The 27,116-nt window shown below is 47.2% G+C and overlaps 1 protein-coding gene across 3 annotated transcripts in view; it reads right to left on the bottom strand.

Moving 5' to 3' along the window:
• Positions 1-27,116, bottom strand: part of LOC129337981 (mitogen-activated protein kinase kinase kinase 3-like) — a 138,238-nt gene that overhangs the window by 71,137 nt on the left and 39,985 nt on the right. For all 3 annotated transcript variants that reach the window (XM_054992013.1, XM_054992015.1, XM_054992014.1), the window contains exon 2: positions 1,742-1,818. Coding sequence is in view for 1 of the 3 variants with exons in the window: in XM_054992015.1 (XP_054847990.1) it covers positions 1,742-1,745 (4 nt within the window). In the remaining 2 variants the exon portion in view is untranslated. The remainder of the gene's footprint in view (positions 1-1,741; positions 1,819-27,116) is intronic.

Genomic DNA, 27,116 nt, shown 5'->3' with positions numbered 1-27,116 from the left:
CCATCCCAGCCACCCGCCGGCCAATGGAGCCAGATTTGCAGCGTGATGATGTCATCGCACGGTGATGTCATCATGCAGTCCAGGGGCGTGCGCACACTGCATGCACGCGCACGTAGAGGCAGCTACAGATGCCAAAAACCCAGGTGCCGCCCCTGGCTGTTACAGTTAGGTGGAGAGTGTCTAGCTATAGATGTCACCTGTTCCAGCCCTGAACTTAGGTCACCACAATCTTTCCGCCCCTCCTCCATTTGCAAAAGAGGGATAATAATACTGAGCTACACCATTTTGTAAGCTTATAACAACGTTGCTTAAAATGTGTCAGAAATTGCGTGATCCTCTCTCTACTGTGCAGGGCTGCACACCCCGTTTTATTAAAGGTTTCCTTTTCTCCTTGGCAAGGGAAAAAAAAACCCTGCCTCTGCTTTGCCAACATTAGATCTGCTCCCTTTTGACAAAATTAACACATATACTGTCAGTAGCCGTATGTACCCTGTGATATTTTGGCATTAGAGTACAGGCCTTTTGACCCCCCTAAGGGGGATCACTGTTCACTGATTGGGCCAGACTTTCAAAGTCATTTGCATATGCAGGCAGATTGGGGCTCACAACTTTCCATGCCTCATCGCCCACCCCAAGACAGGTGGAACACAGAGGTCATTTGCATATGTGGCCTGATTGGTCCTCACCCCCCCCACCCTCTAATGAGTCTGCAGTTGCTATTGGGAGTCATTGAATGTGTCCTGAGGTAAAATGCACCTCCTAGCTTTCCTCTCAAAGTTCACTAGGGTTGCCAGTCTCGCTGGCTTTCCTGTGTGGCTGGCAAACAAAAAAATGTTACATACCCATAAGTATTATAACTGGACTTAAAGTAGTTAAATACCGTAGCAAAACAAGGGTATCGAGTTAGTCTGGGATAAAATACTGTCAGGATAGGGATGCCAGACCCCCACCGGGGGCAGAGGATCCCCCGCCCCCAACCCCACCCCCACTTACCTGGCTAGTGGGGGGAACACACCTTCCATGCATGCTCCCTGTGGCACTGCACACTCCCATGCACTGCAGCCACCTGGATTGGGCCCATTTTGGCCCGGATCAGGCCCAGATTAGGGCTGCTGCAGAGCGCAGGAGCGCTCCTGCCCTCCACAGCGGCCCAAAACGCCCCTGTTTCGGCCCAGATCGGGCTCGTTTCAGGCTCATTTTGGCATGGATCAGGCCCCATTTTGGGCCACTGTAGAGCATAGGAGTGCCCGTGCGCTCCACAGCAGCTCAAAATGGGCCCGATCCACACCAAAACAGGCCCAAAATGAGCCCGATCAGCGCCAAAACGGGTGCATTTTGGGCCGCTGTGGAGGGCAGAAGTGCTTCCGCTCTCCGTAGTATCCCCAATCTGTGTCCCTGCGGAGCATGGGCACACTCCCAGGGGCCGCATGATGACATCACTTCCCGGAAGTGATGCTTGCAGAAGCACACAGGTGCTTTGCACACCTCCCCTACAGGTACGTGCCAGGCCCCAATCCCCTGCCAGGAGGTTGAGGGGGCCTGGCAACCCTACGTCAGGATGGTGGATGTGAGGTTCTAGTGCCAAACATAAACAGTGCCTTATCGTTTTAAACATAGTGGCTTTCCCCCTTGCACCAAAGTATTGGTGAGCATGAAATCTTAAGCACAGCCCATTATTCCCCAACCCAACATAAAACCAAGCTCAGGAAAGGCAAAAACGGAACACTGCGGAGGGCCTTACCCATGGTTGTATCTTCATCAGGTCCGAATCCTGCTGACTGAGAGCCCTTCCGCCGTCTCGGCCTTCAAGGGTCGCCCCTACAACAGGAAAAAATGGAAGTCAGTGGGTGAACAGTCACATCCCACAGGTGGCCACAGGTCGGTGGCAGAGCACACATTCTCCATGCGGCCAGATTTCCTATTTATTTTAAAACATATATATTTTAATCATGCCTTTCCTAGCGAACCCAAGGAAGCTTACAAATGAGGTCATGATATACACACATATATACAAATACAAACCACCAACAGCTCCAGGCAAACAGCCAGAAACAAGTCTTACTAAGTTGAATAAAAAATGGCGAGTATAATGTATTTTAATATAATGCTAGCAATAATGCTAGGAAAAGTGGAAGGCAGTAGGAAAAGAGGAAGACCTAAAAAGAGACGGCTGGACTCAATAAAAGAAGCCACGTCCTCCAGTTTGCAAGATCTGAGCAAGTCTGTTAATGATAGGCCGCTTTGGAGGTCTTTCCTTCATTGGGTCGCTGCAGGTCAGAGGCGACCTGACAGCACATAGCACAATACATGTGGGAGGATGGTGAGGAGAAATATTATATAGCTTTAATAATCTGCTATATCTTCTGTTTTTGATATTATGTCTATTCTTTAAATTTTTTTGTTATATTATGATGTAGTTTTAATATTTTGTTACATACTTTGCTTTTGATATTATGTTTACTATCTAGTGTCACTTTCTGTTATACAGCCTGTTTTTGGTATTTTTTCAACAGTCCAATGATAATTTCTGTTTGAATAAAATATTTTTTTTAAAGCCTCTTGCTGTAATCTTTCTTCAGATAACCAAAAATCACGATATAAACATCATCTCACTCTTCTCCTCCCCAAACACAGTTTCTCTCTTTCAAAGAACTGCCCCATCATCTATTATTTGTTTTTTATTTTACATTACTTATAAGCCATGTTTCTCCCCAATGGGTAACCAAGGTGGCTTACACCAATCTCCTCTCCTCCACTGTATCCCCACAACAACCCTGTGAGGTAGGTTAGGATGAGAATATGTGACTGACCCAACGACACCCAGCAAGCTTCATGGTGAAGTGGGAATTCAAACCCAATTCTCCCGGAGCCTTGTCTGACACTAACCACTACACCACCTGGCTCTCGCACCATCTATTACCATTCTACATCCTCAACAACCCTTCCTTCCTCTCCCAACAGGCCTACTCAGAACTTTTTGCTTCTCTGCTTCCCCCCTCTTGTCTTTGTCTAGCATAAAATTGCTCCTCGCCCTATATAAAAGGTTTATCTGTTGCTTATTTAAACACAAAGCAGAAAAAAGATACAACAGCTCGGTTATACAGACCATGGAGATACCAACCACTGGCTCAGATACTGTGGTAAATCCAGGGCTTTTTTTTCAGCTGGAACGCGGTGGAATGGAGTTCCGGCACCTCTTGAAAATGGTCACATGGCTGGTGGCCCCACCCCCTGATCACCAGACAGAGGGGAGTTGAGATTGCCCTCCGTGCTGCTGGAGTGGCGCAGATGGCAATCTAAACTCCCCTCTGTCTGGAGATCAGGGGGCGGGGCCACCAGCCATGTGACCATTTTAGCCAAGGGAGATTTAAACGTTTAAAAACTCTCCCCTTGTTCCAGCTGACCCAAAGTTACGTCATTGGCCCTGGGAGCATGCACGCATTTTGCGTGCGCACACGTGGTACCAGGGGCACCATCTTCTGCCAAGAGTTGCCCCCTGTGCTGGCAACCCACTGAGTTCCACCACCTCTTTTCCCAGAAAAAAAGCCCTGGGTAAATCTCTGCTAATGGAAGGCATTTCCGTTCTCGGAATGCGATTTCCTTGCCCCCCCACCTCTTCCACTGCAGTCCAAAATGATTCCTGAAATGCTGTTCAGGGACCTCCAGAAACGACAGGAGGGGGGAGTTAAAAGTCTGAAATGGGAAAGGAAAAAACAGCCCTCTCGTTCTCTTTGCAGAAATGTCCTGCACGATCCAAACCTTAATTATAAGGTAAGCTTCTAATTGAGTATAAAGTGCGTTTAAGAGCCAGCATGGTGTAGTGGCGAAAAATGAGAGATGCCAAGCACTCGGTGCAAATATCATTCAGCCATGCTCCTGCTAGGAGGCTACAGCTATACTGTAATTCAGGTTTATATTATCTCACTATATGGCACTGGATGTGCCTTGCACATGCTAAAGCATGTCAGCAACACGGCGGAGTGCAATCCAAAACATGCAAGGAAAGATCTTACCGCTCTGATGCAGGCCCTGGTAACATCTAGATTAGTTTACTGCAAGGCACTCTATGTGGGGCTGCCCTTGGAGACTGTCCAAAAGCTACAGTTGGAACAGAAGGCCACAGCAAGAATGCTGACAGGAGTGGATCGTAGGGAATAGATCACTTCAGTCTTGTTTCATCTACCCTGGCTTCCAGTTTTCCTCCGGGCCCAAAAGAAGGTGCTGATAGTTTGATGTAGTAGTTAAGAACAGCAGGACTCTAATCTGGAGAACCACGTTTGATTCCCCACTCCTCTGCTTGAAGCCAGCCTTGGGTCAGTCACAGCTCTCTCAGAGCTCTCTCAGCCCCACCCACCTCACAGGGTGTTTGTTGTGGGGATAATAATAACATACTTTGTAAACCGCTCTGAGTGGGTGTTAAGTTGTCTTAAAGGGTGGTATATCAATTGAATGTTGTTGTTGTTATTGTTGTTATATCAGCCCTATATGGAATTGGACCGGTATCTGAAGGACTGCCTACTCTCATACAGGGCTGGATCTAGGGTTGTCCACGCCCGGGACAACCCAAGTCCAGCTGCCATTGCGCATGCGCGAAGCATGCGTGTGCATGCTCCCGGCACTGCGTAATGACGTCACTTCCACGACGTCATCACGCAGGCCAGCGCACCACCAGCGGAGCGGTGGCAGCGCGGGCGGCTGGGAGGCCCCCTGCGCCACTCGCCTGCCCTGCTGAGGGGGCAGCCGGCTTGCCACACGCTCCCTGTCCTGCGGGGCAGGCAAATGGTGCAGGCAGCCTTCCAGGCCTCCATGCCACTCACTCACCCAGCAGGACAGGGAGCGCGTGGCAAGCTGACCGCCCCCTCAGCCGGGATAGGTGAGTGGCACGGAGAGCTGGGAGGCCCCCTGCGCCGTTCGCCTGCCCCGCAGGACAAGGAGCATGCGGCAAGCCGGCCGCCCTCTCACTGGGGCAGGTGAGTGGCGCGGGCAGCCTCCCAGCCCTCCGTGCCACTCACCTACCCGGCTGAGAAGGCAGCCAGCTTGCCGTGCGCTCCCTGTCCTGCGTGGCAGGCGAATTGCACGGGCGGCCACTCAGCCGCCCACGCTGCCGCCGGCGCACACCGATGGCTGGCAGCTGCACCCGGCGCCCCCTCTTTGGCGGCGCTGGTGGCAGACAACCCACCCTGCCTCCCTCGATCCAGCCCTGCTGTCATATGAGCCCATCTGACCACTCCAGTCATCTTCAAAGGCCCCACTTCAGGTGGCCCCGCTATCTAAGGCTAGACACATGGCAAGCCAAGAAATGGCCTTTTTGGTAATGGCACCAAAACTCTGGAACCCTCTCCCCAGGGAGATTCGTCTGTCTATCATTGTCTTTTTGTTTGGCATTCCCACACTAACTTTTATTAGCCCTTCCCCTTCAGTTTCTCTACACAAGACCTCTTACACAGGGACGCTCAAGAGACTTAGAGCCAAAACAGATGAGACGTCTGACAGAGTCCCGTTGTGTGTACACATGCAGTTCTAGGGAGACAGAGTACACCTCAATATAAGGCCACACAGAAAGTAAAAGTCAAAACAGACAAGATGCCTGACACACGGAAGAAACGTGTCCATTTCCCGCAAGGTTCCCCGGGAAGTGTAGTGAGAAAGATCCTCTGCCAGGGAGAAGAGGGAGAGAATCCCTCTTCTCCCTGGCGGAGATTCTTTCTCTAAGCATCTAGTCTAGTCCGCTTGGCTTCCTCTTACCGCTGGCTCCCCTTTCTCCCCTTAAAGCCAGAGGAAGCCAAGCAAGCGGGCAGCAACGAGAGGGAACCGATTGCGCCAGCGGCGGTCATAAGGAGCTAGCAGCAGTGATCGGCTCCTTGTCCCTCTTCCCCCTGCCAACACGATCCCCTTGCTCCCCTAAATGTGGTGGATAGAGGGACAGGGAGCTTTCAAGTGTAAGATTTTTCACTTGATCCTACTCATATAAAATGTCTTGTGTAAAGACTCTATCTCTGTGTTTTTATTTGCTTATGACTTTTTTAATGTGTTTACGTTTTATCTGTTTAAAATGTTTTTATCAATTTGTATTAAATGCTTTTTAATGTCCGAAATGTTTTAATGTAATGTTTTCATGTGTATCGCCTTGGGGATCCTGAATTGGGCAGAAAAGTGGCATATAAATGTTTGAATTAATTCTAAAAACATATAGCCAGAAATATACTCGATGGGCTGTAGTGAGCGTGCTTACAGTTACAGACGTAGTGACAGAAAGCAAGACTTACAACATCGAACACTCATTTCAATCCAAAAGAGATATCTACTCCCAGGCAAGCAACCACAAAAAGATAAGCACAATATATTGACTGAGCCACAAGGTAGGAATGGCCACAGGCACAGACAGCTTTAAGTGGGGCATTAGACAGATTCATGGAAGGCAGGTCTAACAGTGGTTTCTAGCCATGGAGACTAAAGGGAAATCCATGTTCAAAGGCAGTGAACCTCTGAATATCTGTGAGAGGAGGCAACACCAGGGGAAACTCTCAGCCTTAGAGTTGCCAGGTTTCTATCCCTCCAGTGGGAGGGGGGAACTGGTTACCTCGTGCCTCCAGTGTGGTGGGTTTGCCAGCTTCCAGGAGGTGGCTGGAGATCTCCTAGAATTACAACTGATCTCTAAGCCCTTGAGATCTGTTGCCCTGGAGAAAATGGCTGGTTTGGAGGGTGGACTCTATGGCATTTACTTTGCTGAGGACTCTCCCCTCCCCAAACCCCGCCCTTTCCAGGCTCCACCCTCAAAATCTCCAGGAATTTCCCAACCAGGAGCTGGCAACCCTATCCTCACTCAAGCATGCTCTCAGGGCATCCCTTCCGGGAGTGACATCATTGTGCCAGCCACGGGCAAGCTCTTGTGCTTGGCGCAGGGCTAATTCTGGCCCGTTTGGGGCCAAAATTAGCCCCAGTGAAGCATGGGAGCACCCCGCAGCCAGCACAATGATGTCACTTCAGGAAGTGATGTCGTCGCACACCCTGGGAGCACGCATGCCATGTGTGTTCCAGGAGTGCCTGCTGGTGGTGAGCAACCTCCGGGGGCTTGTCACCTCCCACTGATTGCTGGCTGATCGGCGAGCAATGGGGCAAACCTCTGGTGGGCACCTGGAAAACCTACAGCCTGTATGCCCTGTTGTTGGTCCTCCAGAGTAACTGGTTGGCCGCTGTGTGAAACAGGATGCTGGACTAGACGGTTCATGGGTCTGAACCAGTTGGCTCTTCTTCTCTCCCCACCAGATAGCAGGGCTCTGAACTCTCCTACCTAGTCCTAGTAAAGAAAAGTGAAAAGTGTTCACAAATGCAGAGGATTCACAGGGGAGTTACCGAAATTACTCACAGGTACAATCTAAACATAGGCCGTTTCCACACTGCTTACCTTCCCTCGGAATGACCCAGAACATCGCGCAAAAAATGCGGAAGATCAAATTTTCTCATGCGAGATTTGTGCGATGTCGCACAAATCTCATGCGAGAAAACGTGATCTTCCACGTTTTTTGCACGATGTTCCGGGTCATTCTGAGGGAAAGTAAGCCGTGTGGAAACAGCCATAGTTTCGTAAACCTCCAATGCATCTTAAGACTCAAGCAGTGCCAGCAAGCTTGAGGATATTTATTCAAACCTATTTTAAGAGATTCGGGCAGGAAGAAGAGAGAAGATGCATCGTGCCAGCAATCTGAAATGGACTTCTAAAGCTAAACATGTTGTTCTTTTTGCTTGTTTATGCTTCCTATGTGAAAAAAAAAGAAAAGAAAACCACACAACTTGGATTGGGAACAGAAACTTAACTGTGTCCCTGCCTGTTTTTTAATTTTAAAGAAGAGACAAAATAAGGTATATAGGAAGATGACAAAATTAATCTTAATCGGAGACAATGACTTGGGACACACACCCATTTCTGGTTTTAACCTATAAAGCCCTATGCGGACTGGGACCAGCGTATCTGCGGGACCGCCTGTCCCCATATGAGCCCCGGAGGACGCTTCGTTCCAGTGAAAAACAGCTATTAGTGGTCCCTGGTCCCAGGGAGGCCCGCCTAGCGTTGACCAAAGCCAGGGCCTTTTCGGTCCTGGCTCCAACCTGGTGGAATGCTCTGTCTGATGAGACCAGGACCCGGCAGGACTTATCCTTTTGCCTGGCCTGTAAGACAGAGCTGTTCTGCCAGGTGTATGGTTGATGCTGGGCAGCCCCCCCCCCCGGGTTGAATAGAGGGGATTGTCCCTCCCTATCAGGAAATAGCTACCACCCGACCCTTTATGATATTTTTTTAGGGGTGGTCGGATGATGGATTCTATGGATTGTTTCTCTGCTGCTGCTTTTTGCACTCAGTATTTTAGATTTTAAATTATTGTCTATTGGTTTTAAAGTTGAAATGTTAACATTTTTTATAACGTATATGATGTAACCCGCCCTGAGCCCGCTGATGTGGGGAGGGCGGAATATAAATCAAATATCAATAAATAAATAAATAACATCGCCACCAAAATTCCTACTTTTACCAAGGGGAACGGAATTAAAAATGTTATCTGAAAATGACTTCACATCTGACATCATGATTATTAAAAACTGAAGCCGGCTGGTTGCCCAGCAAGGCACCTGATGGTAAAGCCACAGGGCAGATTGTGGACAGTCGAGACCAAGCTGGAGCAGCAGTTGGAGTGCAAGGTTTAGACCAAGGAAGCTTGGATTCAAAAATGAAGGTTGTTGGGTGATCGTGGGCCTGATCTACCTCACAGGGCTAGTTTCAGGGAAAAAAGGGGTAGGAAACAATGGCATGGTCAGATGTAACAACAAACTATGGTTTGCAAACCACATTTTGGAACAAACTATAGTTTGTCTTTATGTTTAAATTGATGAACTGCAGTTTGAAGTTTGTTTATAAGCCACAGTTTGGAGAAACAGGTTGATGTTACATCCAAATAATCAAACTGTGGTTTGAGATGGTGCTTCCTCGTTTTAGGAACAACCTCTTCAGGTTCTGGTATGGTCCCGGGCTGGGTGAATTTAGTCATGTGCTCTACGAATGGGCAGTTTAAAGGGACCTGCCGCCTGCCAGCTGATAGTTTAAAGGGATCTGCCCTGGGGAAATGGCCATTTAAACTACCCCTGTAAATACGATCCAACGAACCAGTATACATTTCGTGGAAGTTCCATGAAAAGGAGCTTCCATGAACCCTGGTTTGCGAACCCCGAACCGGCCTGGTTCGTGGGGTTTTTGGGGTCGTATTTAGGTTCGTGCCCATCTCTATTCCTGACTCCTCATCCAGCAGACACACACAGAGCTGCGCTCACACTTCCCTTCATGGTCACCAGCAATAGGGGAAATGGGCCCAGTAGGAAAAAAGGTTGTGCAAACTGGTCTTAAATGACATTGTTTGGAGGATGGAGGCGTTGCAAAACATTTCCATCCTCCATAAATAAGTTGCAAAAATCATCCCAAATAAGTTGCAAAAATCACCCAAATTCAGCACTGTACAACACGAGGTTTTCCTTTGTTTTCTAAATAGTGCTGAAGCCACATGCATAGACTGGAGAATATAATGAGCAATTTTTTTAAAAAGTCCAATGGGGGAAAAAATCTCTTGTTTAAAAAGATTCCATCCCAGTAACTTGCAGCAAGTTTCCGGGACGCCTGCCAGCCAAAGCGCAGGCGGTTTGTGTATGTGTGTGTGTGTTTAATGTACTACAGAACTGTTCAAAAATATTATTGTCGGTGTTATTTTTGAGAGCTCCGGGGGCCAGTGGCAGGGAAGCACACCACAAGCAACAACCAAATCGTGAAAAATAGTTCCAAATCCAAGACTCAGTAAGAAATTTATGCCCAGAAGGATAGTAAGAAACTGCTTGGTTTGAAAGAGATCAGGCCAACCTCAGAGAGAATTAATTTTGCTTCATTTCATGTGCGTCTAAACTAAACATCAACTGGGAATAAATACTGAAAATTCAATGGTCTGCATTGCAATGCCGCCATGTGAAACTTTGAGGGCGGCTACATTCTGTAATCATGTACTCCTATGCACAAATTGCTCGCCTCGTCTCAAAGGAAAGATCACAGAGCTGGAAAAGGTACAGAAAAGACCAACTAAAATAATCAAAGAGGTTGGAATGCCACTTCTCAGAGCACAGGTTGGGATCTTCAGGCGAGAGCCTAACTGGACGTTACAAATGACACAACTTCACCATAGGGACTTGCAGCTAAAATGTAGCTGCTAGTTCTTGGTGGCAATTTGTGAGTAAATGCACAGCAGGGCTGGATTTAGAAAATCTGAAAATTCCTGCCTTCTCCTCTGTGCTGTTTTTAGGGGCTGCAACAGCCCAGGGGCCACGAGGTATGCGCACGAGTGATATGCTCCATTGTGAGCCAGGATATGCACCAAATGCTCACGTGTGCTGGCTCCCCACAATGAAAATAACACTCCCATTTGCAGCCCCTGAGCTGTTTCAGCCGCTGAAAACAGCATAGGAGAGAAGGCAGGAATTCTTCCTTCTCTCATGCAATGGTCCCAATATAAACGTGGCCCAGCTGTGTGTTTATTCACAAGTCGAGTCCAATTAGTCTCTGAGTTGCACAAGTCCTCCTGCTGGATCACAAGCCCCTTTAGAGCCACTATTTGGGGGGGCTGCTTTTGGAAGGATGAGCTATTAGTGTGCAGTGCACACAAGACAGCAAGGGCTTCACATAAGACGGCCAATCTTCGGCTGGCGACTGCAGGAGAATGGTGGAGTTAGGACTTACCTAAGGGTGATCTTCCATTGCTGCAATGCCACTCCTGCATAACCAGAATTAGGGTTGCCAGCCAATAGCTGGCACCCTGTGGGAAATGGGGGGGGCACCATCATCACGCACAACATGATGTGGCTTCAAGGGAAAACTGGAAGTTCATTGTTCAAGGAACTGCTGGAAACTCTAGCGCAAAACCACAGAGTTTCTGGAAATTCCTGCAGTGAAATGATGTAATTTCCAGGTACATTGATTTCACTTCCAGGTACAGTGACAGGATGTCACTTCCAGGTACAGAGACGTGATATCACTTCTGGGTACAGTGACATGATTTCACTCCAGGTACGGTTGCCAGGTCCCTTCACTACCCCGATGGGAGACTGGGATGCTGGCTCTTACCTCCCCTCCTTCTCCTTGTGTGCATCTCGCACGCGTGTGCTCCTGGCTAGCGTGATGATATAACTTCCTGGAAGTGACATCACATGGGTCAAAGGGTGGCCCGGGAGCTCTCCCACAGTCGTGAAGGGCTGAATTGCCCTCCCGCGGGCCCAATTCGGCCCGAAATGGGCCTGCTGTGGGGCATGGGAGCACGCCACTATGGGGTGCAGGAGCATGCCACCAGGGGTGCGCTGTACCACCAGGGGTGCCCCAGAGGGTGCACCCCCTGCTGGCCTGGTAAGTGGGGGCGGGGAGTGTGAGGTGGGAGCAAAGGATCCCCCGCCCCCAGCAGGGGAATGGCAAGCTTACTTCCAGGTACTCTGATGTGATGTCACTTCCAGGTACAGAGACATGATGTCACTCTTGCAACCCTAATTGGAAGTGATGTCATTGTGTTCCAGGACACTTTAGGATTCACCCTAAATTCTGTAGTAAAAACCAAAGTTTCAGGAGAATCTTACAAGCGTATCCTGTGATGCTGTGACATTACTTCCACTTACACAGCCAGAACTGATGTCACAACATTGGAAGAATGACTCCCTCACCCTATTTGCCCCACAGCCTCCCTGACTGCCAGCAGGGGGCAGGGGAGCAAATGGCTTTGACTCCTCCTGTCATGTGATCGTCAGGTGATTTCCTGCTATCAGGTTATTGCAAGTCAGTGGAGTCTTTGCTGCCACTTGGGTGTTAAATGAAGGTTTTGAAAGGTCGAAGAGCACTATTTATTTATTTAGCTTGTTTTTTTAATAGTGCGTCTTTCTCACAGGGCCAAGCTACACATGACGAATGACACTTGAACAGCAAGTGTATTTCTCCCTGTTCACTTGCCCTCCACTCAATCCACTTGCTGTTCAAGTGTCATTCGTCATGTGTAGCTTGGCCCACAGAGACTCAAGGTGTATTACACAGAGTATGTCAATAAGATCAACAGCTAGGACATTCAATGTACAAATACAATGGGGGTGGGTTGTAGAAATGTGAAAAACAGCGTAAATCCAAAAATAGAGATGAAACATCGCTGAAGCAATAAGTAATTAAACATGACATCTTTAAGGACACGGAAACTATACAGAATGAGCATATTTACATCAACAGACAGTGCCCAGTAGAATAGTCTACAGTTCCTCTCTGAGACATTTGTTCCAACACAGCATTACTCCCCCAGTAAAGCAGTCCTGCATAATTCAGTTTTGCATAGTTTGTAGAAAGCCAGGAGAGTGGGGGTTTTCCTGACCGCCTCATGTAGGCCATTCCACAAGGTAGGACCACCACAGAGAAAACACACGTGCGTGTAGCTGTTAATTTGGCCCAACTACGCAGGGGAACATAGGCGGAGAAGGCGCACTCCTGAAGCTATGAGGGGCCAAGGCCATGAAGGCACCGCCGGTGCCAGGGTTTCTGGCACCCGCAGCCACCCCCCATGTACGTGTGCACACAGTGAGCGCCCGCACCCCTGGACTGCGTGATGACATCATCGCGCAGCAAAGCCCGGCACATTGGCCGGTGGGTGGCTGGGGCAGTGCACAGAGTTTGCCCGTGCTCCACATGCCACTCCGGCCGCCTGCCGTGCCTGGCCCGTGGCTGCTGCACCCGGCCGGGGGTATGTGGCCGTGGCGGCAGCACAGGGCTGGCCAGCTGCAGCAGTCACAGGCCAGCCACGCCAGCTCCGTGGTGTGCGCCTCTGCCCCCGGCACCCCCTCCGGCGCCCCCTCCAGCACCCCAGCACCCGCAGCGTCCACCTCACTGCCTCAATGGTGGCGCCGGCCCTGCATGAAGGGCTTTGTATTTGCACTGATAGAAATTTGAAAATATATGAATGGTGAGGCAAGAATTTTTTTTCTCTGTTTCTCAGTGTTATTATTATTCCCCCGTGAAGAAAAATCAGGTGAGCATTTGGTCCCCCACCCCCACTGGGAAGGTAAAGCCAGTTTGGTGTAGTGGTTAAGAGCACAGGGCTCTAATCTGGAGAACTACCACTCCTCTGCTTGAAGCCAGCTGGGTGACCTTGGGTCAGTCACAGCTCTCTCAGCGCTCTCTCAGCCCCACCCACCTTACAGGGTGATTGTTGTGGGAATAATAATAACACACTCTGCAAAGCGCTCTGAGTAGGCATTAAGTTGTCCTGAAGGGCGGTATATAAATCTAATGTTGTTGCTGCTGCTGCTGTCGTAAGGCAAAAAAAGAGAAGCTCTCCCAGACAAACAAACCTAAACCAAGAATGGTACCCCACAACTGGGAGATATAGTAACATAACGTAATAATTTTAATCAGTGAAAAAGTGCAAAGTGCTACTAGTAATATATCACATTCTAAGAAATAATATAATAAAGATCTAAGACCTATACAAAACTTTATCCGCTTTCCCCAACGCAAGTATACTTTTGTAAGCTCATGAACCCTCGATTTTTCCGCATTTTTAAAGCACAGCCCACACTGTGCGTGCCACGCATGCACATACATTTCTATTTCATATGATTTTGTAGTATTCCTTACCCCCTTCCCGAGAATGACACAGGAAATTTTCAAAAGCAAAGGGCAGAATGACTCAGGCCAGGGAACCCTGGCTGGAAAGCAGTAAGCCTGTGATTTCACTGTGTGGGAGGGAAAGGGCAGCAGGGAGATTTTCCCCTTAAAGATTTAGGGCAAGGTCTCAGCAAACGCCTGTAAGCTCACTTGCGGGGGTGGGGGGAAGGTTCGTGCATAAACCAATAAATACAAGCAGTTGATTATGTTCACATTATAACTACTTTCAGTGCAATCCTAAAGAAAGTTACACCCTTTTAAGCCTATTGACTTCAATGGGTTTAGTTATTATTCTAAGAAATAATATAATAAAGATCTAAGACCACAAATTCCAAGCACCCACAAGTTTGTCCATTTTCCCAATGCCTGTGCACTCACTGGATACAGATCCTAGAAGCAAATTTATACCTTGCTGAGAAACTGGCTGACTTAACATTTCCCCTTTTAGCTGTACAAGAAAAAGTGCTGCGAGGCTTAGTCTTCATTTCACAAGGAAAATTGGGATTCTGGTTTGCCTCTTGACGTCAGGCACTGCAGAGGTTTGAACCCAGAGCCCTGCATGCCACCTGAGCTGCCTGCTATCAGTCCAATGTCTTCTACACCATAGCTCCATATGCAAGCCAGCTACCTGAAGAAGCATGTCCTCTTAGAGGGATCCAATCAGAGCTGCTGGGATCAGCTGACTAAAGGGCTAGCCAATAAGATCTATCCTGAAGGTATAAAGCTGCCTGACCAAAGTGCAAATAGTTGCTAGTTCAGCTGATTTCAGTTCTTGACCTTACTGTTTTTGCCTTGGGTTTCTCTGTGGATTCCCATTCCCTCCCCATAACATTTCTGAAAATTTGGAAACCATGAGGAAAAATATTATTCCCAGTGGTTGGAGGGGGTGGGGATGACATAGAGGCAATATTTACTTTCTATCAATCCAAAATGTACCTTATTGCTTTAACAACATACAACAAACATACTCTCTCCCTGCCGCTCTGAGCCTGTGTGCAGGGAGAGCGGGATACAAAGGCAATAAAATAAAATAAATCATTTTATTTTAGAGATCTTGGGGTAAGAGTGGACTGTAAACTAAATATGAGCAGTCAGTGTGATGCGGTGGCAAAAAAGGCCAATTCAATCCTGGGTTGTATCAAAGGGGCCATAGCGTCGAAATCGCAGGAGGTCATAGCCCCTCTCTATACTGCCTTGGTCAGGCCGCACTTGGGAGTACTGTGTGCAGTTCTGGAGGCCCCACTTCAAAAAGGATGTGGACAAAATCGAGAGGGTGCAAAGGAGAGCGACGAGGATGATCAGGGGTCTGGAGACGGAGCCCTACAAGGAAAGGCTGAGGGCCTTGGGAATGTTTAGTTTGCAGAAGAGGAGATTGAGGGGGGACATGATTGCTCTCTTTAAGTATTTGAAAGGCTGTCATTTGGAGGAGGGCAAGGAGCTGTTCCACTTGGCAGCAGAGGGTAGGACCCGAAACAATGGGCTTAAATTACATGCACAAAGGTACCGGCTGGATATTAGGAAGAACTTTTTCACGGTTAGAGTAGTTCAAAAGTGGAATCAGCTGCCTCGGGAGGTGGTGAGCTCCCCTTCACTGGCAGTTTTCAAGAAGAGGCTGGATGAATCTTTGTCAGAGATGCTTTAGGCTGATCCTGCACTGGGCAGGGGGTTGGACTAGATGGTCTGTATGGCCCCTTCCAACTCTATGATTCTATGATTTATAATTTAGCACAGAAAAATGCAGTATTTGTCACATTTATGAAATATAAATGCATAAACGACTTAATTTTCTAGAATCAAAAACTGCATATAGTCTAGAGTGACATAGAGGTGTAAAACTGTGGCACTTTATGCTACCTAAGCCCACGTTATCTTGGTTTTGGCCATCTGAAAGACAGGAAAAAAATAAAAGTTGAAAATAGAAACATTCTGTGGTAAACAAAATAAAGTGTGTTATTTGGATGGAAATAGTTCTCACAAAGTCACACAACAGGATTAGCAGGACGTTTAGACACTGAATTGTAATACTGAACACTTCCCATAATGTATTCGCATCATCATAAGCTTTATAGCATATGAATTATGGGCATTTAAACAGCAAATATATCCTTGAAAATATGTTCTATATATCTATGGCATACACAGAAATTTTCAATGTTTTATGTCTTAAAAAGACTTCATTCTGCACATTCGGAGAAATTAAAAACTTGCCTTTAAGAAGTGTGTTTCTTATTCCAAATCAGCTCACATTTCTGACGGTTTTTCCCCCACAGGGTGCTTCAAAATTTCCTCCCCCCCACCACTGAAAAAATGGAAATGAGTCCTTTAAAATACCCCCACTCATTTGTTCCCCAATTTTTTCTGCCCCCATGCCTCCTAGGATTGCTAACTCTGGGTTGGGAAATTCCTGGAAAATTTGGGAACGGGGCCTGAAGAGGGTGGGATTTGGGGATGGGAGGGGCCTCCATGGAGTATAATACCCAACAGCCCACCCTAAAAAGCAGCCATTTTCTACAAGAGCTGATCTCTGTCATCTGAGAACAGTTGTAATTCCAGGAAATCTCCAGCCGCTACCTGGAGGCTGGCAACCGTATCCTGGCCACCTTTTCGCCTAGCCATATTCTATCTCCATAAATTCCTGATACTGGCCTTACTCTAACTTCCACTCTGCTGTGCCATCCAGACCGTTCCTTCTGCCTGACCTTCTATACCCTGTCTAGCTTGACTGACCTTCTCACTCCTGCCAAACCAAAACCCACCCTACCCCTGGAGACACTGCTTGGCCCAAGGTCAATGGCACTGAGAGCGGGACCACAAGTGACGCCTGACACAGGTTGGAAACTTGTCAGCTTCCCTCAGGTTTTGATGGGAAATGTAGGCATCCTGGTCTCGCAGCTTGGCTCTCCGACTGCTGTCCAATGGACTTTTCAACTGTCACTTGTCCAACATTCCGCCAAACTGCCTACATTTCCCATCAAAACTTGAGGGAAGCTGACAAGTGTCCAACTTGTCTCCAGGTGGTGGCTGGAGATCTCCTGGAATTACAACTGATATCCAGACAACAGAGATCAGTTCCCCTGAAGAAAATGGCTGCTTTGGAAGGTGGACTCTACGGCATTATACCCTGCTGAGGCCCCTCCCCACCCCAAACCACACCCTTCCCAAGCCACACCCTCCCAGCCCACAAATGGCAACCCTATTAGTGGTGCATGTGTATCCACAATGGAATAACAAGTGTAAGATCTTTCACTCGAGCATCCCTGTGTATGATGTCTTGTGTAGAGAGACTCATTGTCACCAGTAGAAAAGAGTCCAGTAGCACCTTTAAGACTAACCAACTTTACTGTAGCATAAGCTTTCGAGAACTACGGTTCTCTTCGTCAGATGCATCTGACGAAGAGAACTGTGATTCTCGAAAGCTTATGCTACAGTAAAGTTGTTTAGTCTTAAAGGTGCTACTGGACTCTTTTCTGTTCTGCTGTAGCACAGTGGTTAAGTGGTTTGGCTGGGAATCAGCACTCTACTGGTTCGAATCCCACCACTGCCATGAGCTCAGTAGGCGGCCTTGAGTAAGCCACTCCTCTCAGCCCCAGCTCCCCAGCTGTATTGTAGGGATAATAACAACATTAACTTGTTCACTGCTCTGGGTGAGGCACTAATCTGTCTAGAAGCACAGTTGTTGTCGTTGTTGTTGTTGTTGTTGTTATTGTTGTTGTTGTTGTTACCCCCAGGAAACTGGATACTCATTTTACCGACCTCAGAAGGATGAAAGGCTGAGTCAACCTTAAGCTGGCTAGTTGAACCCAGCTTCCGCCAGGATCGAACTCAGGTCATGAAGTAAGTAGCACCTATAAAACTAACAAACTTTGTGGGAGGGTGTGAGCTTTCATGAGTCACAGCTCACTTCTTCAGATAGGTATCTGACGATTAACAAATTTTGTTACTCTTAAAGGTGCTCTTGCATACCAAGGGTTATCTTGTTACTCATTTTTATCCCATCTTTCCTCCAAGGAGCTCAGAGCAGTGTGCGTGTTTCTCCCCCATTCCACATCATTCTGTCCTCACATCAACCCTGTGAGGGAGGCTAAGAATGAAGATGGTGTGGCTCAAGGTCACCTGGTAAACCTCACGGCTGAGTGAGGATTTGAACTCGGGTCTCCTGCTCTAACCACTACAGAGTACTGCTTATGCCACTGACAGTCATAAAATAGGATTATTACACCAGCGTCAATCAGACTGTTACAACAGCATTAGAGGATGGTATCTCAAAACAGATTATTTAGGGAAGCCTTATAAAATAAATCTACACAATCACTAGAACGCACCCCCCTCTTTTAAAAAATGAACCACTTTGCCCACACACCTCCATGTAGGCTAAAGGAAAAACAAAAGAACATATATTTTATCTGCCCTTTCCCCTCTTCATTTGGCCTGTTAATACTGGCCTTCAACTAGTAAGATCTGAGTTCAAATCCGGACTTGGACTGCCTACAGGAGTCCCTTCTCACTGTCCATTTGGATTTGGATTTCATCCCATTACTCAATAAAACACACGGAAACTTATTCCAGGAATCTATTTTCTAGAACATTTACTTTCAGACTTAAAGTGAGAATACCGAGGTTTTTGGATTTGGGGTATATTTATTTATTTTAATTTATTTTATTATAGTTCTATCCTGCCCTCCCCGCGAACGGGCTCAGGGCGGATTACATCATTTAAAGCATAGTCATAGCAATGTTACATGATCCATAAATACATAAAAACCCTAAAAACGTTTAAAATCTTAAGTAATTACATAATAAATAATTAAAAGGAGTATCAAGAGGGCAACCACCACAATATAACTTTTACATACCTTCACTCGGATAAAAGCCCCGTAGGCAGTACTATTATACTTTCCGGATATAACAGAGTGGTGGTAAGTAGAGTGGTGGTGAAAACATCTGGGGGGAAGGATTTAAAACATTCATCCATCCCCTCTCCCCACATGGCCAGCAGAGACCTAGCCCAGCCTCAGCCATATGCCTGGCAGAACATCGCTGTCTTATCAACAAAAGCATGATTCATATTACCTGGGGAAAGAACGACAACAAAAAAAGCACCCTTCCATATTTCCAGAAAATTCTCAAACTCTTTATTTCTCACACGTTAAAAAAAAATACAAAAACCTTCCTTCAGCTCTTTGATCGATACTCGTCCCTTGGAGCCGTGTTCCAATTTGCCCGACACAACGCAATCTTTCTTAACCATTTCCTCCGTGTCACATCGGACTAGTTAAAACAGCAGCTTCTAATTGGGTGCCAAGGTCAAAGATGCCAGGCGCCGATTGACCGAGACCAACTCTGCACGCTTTAAAGACACTTCCTAATTGACGAGGCCGTCCAAAGCGGAGTCGCACCTGTCTAAGCCCAATGTCATACTCGGAAGGGCAGCACTCTGCTCTGGAGGGCACTGCAAGGTATATCCAATGAAATCTGCCTACCCATCCACAAGAAGCGCTAATACCATGGCTTCATTTATCTTCAGTTATGACAACCCGTCGGAGGACAGAGGCGGTGGCCTGGGAAAACTGATGTCACAGTCAATTTGTTAGGCTTTAAGGTACTGCAGCACTCTTTGCTGGTTTTGTAACAAAAGAATAAGAGGCCAGAATGACATCCAACATGCGGCACTGGGGCACCACTCAAAATGTCAATCCCTCGCTACCTCCCTGTTACTTTGATTGATTGACTGATTGATTGATTGATTGATTGATTGATTGACAGTCCACTCTTCTTGCTGAGATTCAAGGGGGATTACATAGTGTGAGATTAGTACAATCAATATCAAGGACAGTTCCATAAACAATGCCATAGGGTAAATAAATACAAGTTTACAGAGACACAACATTAGCAAAAATTCAATACAGAGTTGAAGAAATGCTGAAACGGAGCATAAGCCATTCTAGGAGTGACATTCGACAACATGGAATTACTCAGTAGGATCATACTTGAAGCACAGGTAGCACATAGGAGCACATACTTACAGCAATAGATAGGACATAAGGCAACATAGTGGTGAAGTCTATGGCCCCTAACTTGTTAATGAAGCACCTGCTACCTCCTTCCTACAGTACAGCCCTCCCATTTGAGTAAAAAGCCTCTTTGAATAATTTGGTTTTGCATTGTTTGTGGAAAACCAGGAGAGTGGGGGCTCTCCTGACCTCCTCAGGCAGGCTGTTCCACAGGGCAGGGGCCAACACAGAGAAAGCCCATGTACGGGCTGCTGTTGATTTCACCCATGTGCAGCCTGGCACCTGCAGGAGACCCTGTTCAGATGAGCAGAGCTGGAGGGTCTAAAGAAGTGGACTCACAAAAGCTCATAATGAAATAAATATTGTTGGTCTATAATGCACCACCGGTTTTTATTTCCCCACAATGGCTAGCCAAGAACGTGAGCTCCCAAACGGTTCCAAAGCCCCCGAGGGTGCATTCAGATGGCAAATTCCCACCCTGATGATTTTATACTTAACCAGAGCACAAAAACCAGACAGCTGTAAAAACAAGGTACCAAATGACACCTGGGTTCTCAGCGACAACTGCATCCTGCCCTATCAAACCCGCTGATCTGCCATTTGAACGAAGACATGTGATGTTTATGAGGAATCAATCCGCTCTCTGGTCCCAGTCAGCATGCCGGCATAGCCCAACTCACTGCCAGCTGGTCTATGCAGACTTTATATATATATGACTAAGTCGGTGTTGTCTACTGGTTAAAGCACTAGACTATGACCCTGGTTCAACCCTCCATGCTGCTACAGAAGCTTGCTGGGTAACCTTGGGTCAGTTAGTCTGTCCTGTCCTCAGCTACCTCACAGGGTTGTTGTTGTGAGGGTAAAATGGAAGAAAATAATTCTATATGTCTCTTTGGGTCTCCATTGGGGAGAAAATCTATATATATAAAGACAAGTGTCCTGACTGACTCATCAATGCCCAGCCCAAACCCGTGGACCTAGAAACATGAGATTTGGGGAGAACATTCCTTTCATGATGTAAGCACCCACTAAGAAGGGATTTTAAGAAATTTGCCCCCTAAGAGGGTAAAAGGGGTTAAATATGTTTTCCCAAAGGGATACCGCTTCCCTGTGTGGCTGGCAGGCTGCTGCCTGCTTGTGCCTCCGCCCACTGCCAGCTAGGCCACTCTTCCCTGATTGGGCCAGCCTTTCAAGTTCATTTGCATATGTGGGCTGATTGGGGCTCACAACATTCCACACCTCATTCCCTCCCTGCCCCGAGGTCATTTGCGTCTGCGGCCTGAGTGGTCCTCACCCCCTACATTCTAAACAGTCTGCAGTTGCTATTGGGAGTCATTGAATGTGTCCTGAGATAAAATGCAACTCCCAGTCTTCCCCTAAAAGTTCACTAGGGTTGCCAACTCAAAAAACAAAATGTTACATACTGGATTTAAAGTAGCTAAATACTGTAGTGAAGCACGGGTATAAAGCTAGTATCTAAACAAATAGAAGAAATATACTGACCTAGCAGCAGAGATGTTATTCTAAGAACTAGGGCATATACCCTCATACACCCTGGAGACATTAAATGTTCCAGTCTATGCGTGCCTTTGTGCGCATCCAGATTCAATGTCTATTGTTCTGTAAGGAGCCCAGAACATAAGGAAAAAATCCAGAATCAGCAAGGATTCCATGGGTCTCGGATGCATTTACCCGGCAACAGTTTGATCAGGAAATATTCTAAGAATTCCTAAAGTACATCTTTGATCCTTCAACACCAAACTCAAACATTGGGACAACTGCCACCTAAAAGGTGGCATGTGAGAACCCAGTGCCACTACCAAACCTCACCACCAAGACTACAAGTGTTCTCTTTTGCCCACAGATGGTCAAAGCATGTGCGTCACACGGTTGTGGAGATGAAATGCTGACTTGGGTCCAACGGCAGATAAGAATCTAGGGCTGGAAAGTGGGTAGCTCAGAGAGAGAACACAGCAGATTTCCTCACCAACCAATTGTACATACTGGGGAAGTATGGGGCTGTGGCTCAGTGGAAAAGCTTCTGCTCGGCATGCAGAAGGCCGAAGGTTCAATCCCTGGCATCTCCTGGCAGTAAATGATTATAGAATCATAGGGTTGGAAGGTACCTCTAGGGTCATCTAGTCCAACCCCCTGGAAAATGCAGGAAATTCACAAATACCTTCCCCCAGCCCACACACACACCCAGTGACCCTTAGTCCATGCTCAGCAGGTGACAAAACACCATTAGGATCCCTAGCCAAACTGGCCTGGGAAAATTTGCTACCTTACCCCAAAGTGGCGATTGGCCTTATCCTGGGCATGTAAGAAGGGCCACGAGAACTAAGCACTGATGCAACCCTTCCTGCCCTCCCCCTCGTGATCTGCCCAGGTTCACAGAATCAGCATTGCTGTCAGATGGCCCTCTAGCCTCTGCTTGAAAACCTCCAAAGAAGGAGAGCCCACCATCTCCTGAGGAAACCTGTTCCACTGAGGGACCTCTCTAACTGTCAGGAAGTTCTTCCTAATGTTTAGCCGAAAACACTTTTGATTTAATTTCAACCCGTTGGTTCTGGCCCAACTTTCTAGGGCAATAGAAAACAACTCCACACCATCCTCTATGTGACAGCCCTTCGAATACTTGAAGATGGTTATCATATCACCTCTCAGTCATCTCCTCTCCAGGCTAAACATTCAGAGCTCCTTTACCTTTCCTCCTTGATGCGCAGGTCCTCTACATGACACCTTGGAGAGCAGCCGCTAGTCTGAGTAGATAGTACTGAACTGGTCGGACCAATGATCCAATTCAGTGTAAGGCAACTTAATGTGTCCAAGTACAGCAGAGGTGGCAACTTTATAGCATGTTTTGGCCTAGGATTGGATCCCGGGATTAACAGGCTACTGGTATCCTGGCTCAACATACCCCCAATTCCCTCTTCTGACCAAAAGTTTCAGTGGAGGGGGAAAGCAAAGCACAATTTGATTAAGAATATGATTAAGCACGACGACATCTTGGAAGCGCCAAGCATGTATACATCCCAGATCACTCATGAACAAACAGAGATCTGTTCCCCCCTCCCAAGCTTTCCTGTTCCTAAACCAAAACCAAAGAGAGCAAGTGCAGTCTTGCAATTTGCTTCCAACTCTTGGACAATAGAAAGCCAGATGAAGTAGCCAACCAGATGTGCACATGACTACCAAAAAGCACATCTGACTTTTGCTCTCTGTTGGCCAAAGTCAGGTGCCAAGGGTTCTGGAGGTGATAAACGCTATTAATAACATATATAATAACATTCAATGTATATACCGCCCTTCAGGATAACTTAACACCCACTCAGAGCAGTTTACAAAGTGTGTTCTTATTATCCTCACGACAATCACCCTGTGAGGTGGGTGGGGCTGAGAGAGCTCTGAGAGAGCTGTGACTGACCCAAAGTCACCCAGCTGGCTTCAAGCAGAGGAGGGAGGAATCAAACCCGATTCTCCAGATTAGAGTCCCGCACTCTTAACCACTACACCAAAATGGCTCTCTGTGTAGAACTGATCCACACTATTGTTGAGAACTGCTGTATAACCGTTTCGCTGGCGTGATATTGCTGTCTTAGCATACATACGGTCTCCTCCAAAAACTTTTTAACCTTTGAAATTAACCTCAACAGCAGGTGTCCACAAATCCCTTTGCCAAGCCAAGAATGGCAATAGTCCTTCTTCCAAATTGCCTATGAATTACAGACGTCACGGAAGAGGACAACTGCCCATCTCTCTTCACACTGGTTTTGCAAAAATCAGGAGGAGTCTGAGAGATTTGCATGGCTTTTGACTCTTACAAAAGCCCAGCACTGAAATGAAACAAAGCCAATCCTTCACCCTACCACCCCTGAGTCCACGGGCATGTGTAGAGGACATGGGAGAAGATCATGATTTTGCTTCTGGTGGGTTTTTGGAGCAAGTAGGAGCCCTGTGGTGCAGAGTGGTAAGCGGCAGTACTGCAGCCCAGGCTTTGCTCATGACCTGAGTTCGATCCTGGCAGAAGCCAGGTTCAGGTAGCCGGCTCAAGGTTGACTCAGCCTTCCATCCTTCCGAGGTCGGTAAAATGCATACCCACTTTCCTGGGGGTAAAATATAGATGACTGGGGAAGGCAATGGCAAACCACCCCATAAAAAGTCTGCCAAGAAAATTTCGTGATGCGATGTCCCCCCATGGGTCAGTAAAGACTCAGTGCTTGCACAGGGGACTACCTTTACCTTACCTATGCACATTGCCCTGTACCCAGATATGAGTATGAGCTTTTATGAGTCACAGCTCATTCTGAAGAAGTGAGCTGTGAGCCCAGTGGTGCAGAGTGGTAAGCTGCAATACTGCAGCCCAAGCTCTGCTCACGACCTGAGTTCAATCCTGGCGAAAGCCGGGTTCAGGTAGCCGGCTCAAGGTTGACTCAGCCTTCCATCCTTCCGAGGTCAGTAAAATGAGTCCCCAGTTTCCTGGGAGTAAAGTGTAAATGACTGGGGAAGGCAATGGCAAACCACCCCGCAACAAAAAGTCTGCCAAGAAAACATTGTGATGCAGTGTCCCCCCATGGGTCAGTAATGACTCCATGCTTGCACATGCTTACCTTAATTGTGTGCCATCTTTCTCCTAGCAAAACTCTCGGGCCTTTAAACAACCGGCATCTCCACGCTGCAGAGAAAAGCTTGAATTCCCGCCTGTTGTAAGTTGTGAAAGACAAATAATCTCGTGCGGCACCCCTCGGAGGGAATGCTGGTTCCCTCCGATCAGTTACCATGGAGTCAGAATAATCTTGTATATGTTGTGTCAGAGGAGTATTTTTCCAGGCCTATTTCCCATAGCAACCAAAACAATCTAAAGCAGGGATTCTGAAATCCAGCTATAGCAAGGACTGATTCACATAGTTCTTTGGAGGGGAGGGGTGTCTTGCGATGTAAAGTCGATGGATATGGTCCCACATTTTCTCTCCTGCAGGCATTAAAAGAAAAGGAGGCTTCACTACTGCAGAGGATCTGAAAACAGGTCAAGTAGTGGCTGAATCTGCACAGGTTACAAGGGAAACGCCAGGGATGAAACCCAGAGATCATACCTGCCTATTCTTTTTTGCTAAACATAGAGTCTAGACCTTGATTTCAGCTTACAATCTTCACACCGGTTTCTACAAATTTACCTGGAACGGATGTTCGACTAACTGGCCTGTAACTCCCTGCATCTCTCTCCCATAATACTAGAACTCGGTGGCACCCAATGCATTTGATGGGCAATAGGTACAGGACAGACACAAGGAAACATTTCTTTTACTCAATGAGTAAATAGTGGCATTCGCTGCCAGGAGAGGTAGTGATGGCCACAAGTGCAGATGGCTTGAAAAGGGGATTAAGCAGATTCATGGAGGAGAGGTCCAGTTTGGTGCAGTGGTTAAAAGCGGCAGGACTCCAATCTGGACAGCCAGGTTTGATTCCCCACTCCTCCACTTGAGGCCAGCTGGGTGACCTTGCACAGCTTCTCAGAGCTCTCTCAGCTCCACCCACCTCACAGGATGATTGTCGTGAGGATAATAATAACACTTTGTAAACCACTCTGAGAGGGCGTTGTCGTGAAGGGAGGTATATAAATCAAATGTTATTATGATGTTGTTGTTGTTATTAATGGCTACTAGCCCTGGTGAGTAAAGTGAACCTCTATATTCAGAGGCAGTAAACCTCTGGTGGACCTGTCCGCTATAAGCAAGAGTCCAGTACCACCTATAAGACTAATAAAATTTGTGGTAGGGTAGGAGCTTTCGTGAGTCACAGCTCACTTCTTTATCTCATGCCGTACCAAAAGCTCATACCCTACCACAAATGTTGTTAGTCTTGTAGGTGCTACTGGACTCTTGCTCTTTACTGCCACAGACAAACACGGCTACCATCTGGATCTGTCCTCTATAAATGTCTCATCTCTTTTCAAAGCTATTTATGCGAGTGACCCTCGCTAAATCCTCTGGCATTGAATTCCAGACTTGATTGAGTGAAGAAGTACTTCCTTTTGTCCCCCCTGAATCTGTTTGCTCGTTCTAGCACTATGGGAGACGGAGAAAAAAATTTGCTCGGTCTACTTTCTCTACACCATTCCTAATGTTATAAATTAACACTTGACCAACCAACAACCAAGCCGCATCGTTTTTCACGGATGGATTGATTTCAGCGTGCTTACACAGGAGTTGCCCTGCATTTGATGGAACTGTAAATGTTCCGCACGCGTCCGATGGTGGGTAAATGTGCTTTCCAGGTGTACTGCCCATTCAATGTTAGCTTGCCAAAGGTTGACTCAGCCAGATCATCAATCACTGACACGCTCACGTTACACGCAAATGGTCCAGGATATATAGTAAGTACAGTGAAACATGACTAGGTGCGCATGGAACACTTACGAGCTCCGTCTCTGGCCGGCATCCTGCATAAATCAGCTTCAGCTGTAGAGGATACTTAGACCATGTAGACTGGAAAATCTGGCAACTGATGTAGACACATGTCTATGAGTACCAGATTTGTGTGCACGGCTTCTTTCTACTGGTTTATTTGTACACAAGACACCAACCTTAATGTCTAATGGTCCAGGAAACAAGAACCTTAGGTCCTAACTGAGCCCGCTTGCGGGGAGGGTGGAATACAAATATGATATAAATAAATACATAACTATAATAATAATAATAACAACAACATTCAATTTATATACCACCCTTCAGGACAACTTAATGCCCACTCAGAGTGGTTTACAAAGTATGTCATCATTATCCCCACACAAAACACCCTGTGAGGTGGGTGGGGCTGAGAGAGCTCTGAGAGAGCTGTGACTGACCCAAGGTCACCCAGCTGGCTTCAAGTGGAGGAGTGGGGAATCAAACCCAGCTCTCCAGATTAGAGTCCCGCGCTCTTAACCACTACACCAAACTGGCTCTACACCACTACACCAAACTATACATTAAACCTTTAAAAGGTCCACTCTGAGTCTCTCTACATGAGACATCTGACACGTGAAGAACACGTGTCGAGAGATGCAGTGCTTGCTGGGAAGGATAGTTTAAAAAGACAGAGCTGGTGGCAGGGCAAAGGCTTTGCTATACACTGGAGCTGTGTGAAGGGCCTGTGAAATGCCAGAAGGGAAGCTTCAGCCCATGATAACCTCTCCAGGTCCAAGCCCAGCTCTGGAAGGCAGCTCCAGCCCATTTCCATTCCTCGCTGCCCTCTTGTTGCCATCCCACACAGTTTTAGACTGGTGAGGTGAAATTGGCAGAGCCTTCCAGGAGGCGAAGATGAAATTAACAAACCCTCTGAGGAGCGATCTCTGCCGGCTCTGTCTTTTTAAACTACACGTCCCAGGAAACATTGCGTCTCCCTACACTTGACAAACA

Source organism: Eublepharis macularius, chromosome 11 (genome assembly GCF_028583425.1).
Source record: "Eublepharis macularius isolate TG4126 chromosome 11, MPM_Emac_v1.0, whole genome shotgun sequence".
In the NCBI taxonomy this organism is placed as follows: Eukaryota; Metazoa; Chordata; class Lepidosauria; order Squamata; family Eublepharidae; genus Eublepharis; species Eublepharis macularius.
The sequence above is the reverse complement of the archived record's forward strand: the minus strand, read 5'-3'. Positions and strand labels throughout refer to the sequence as shown.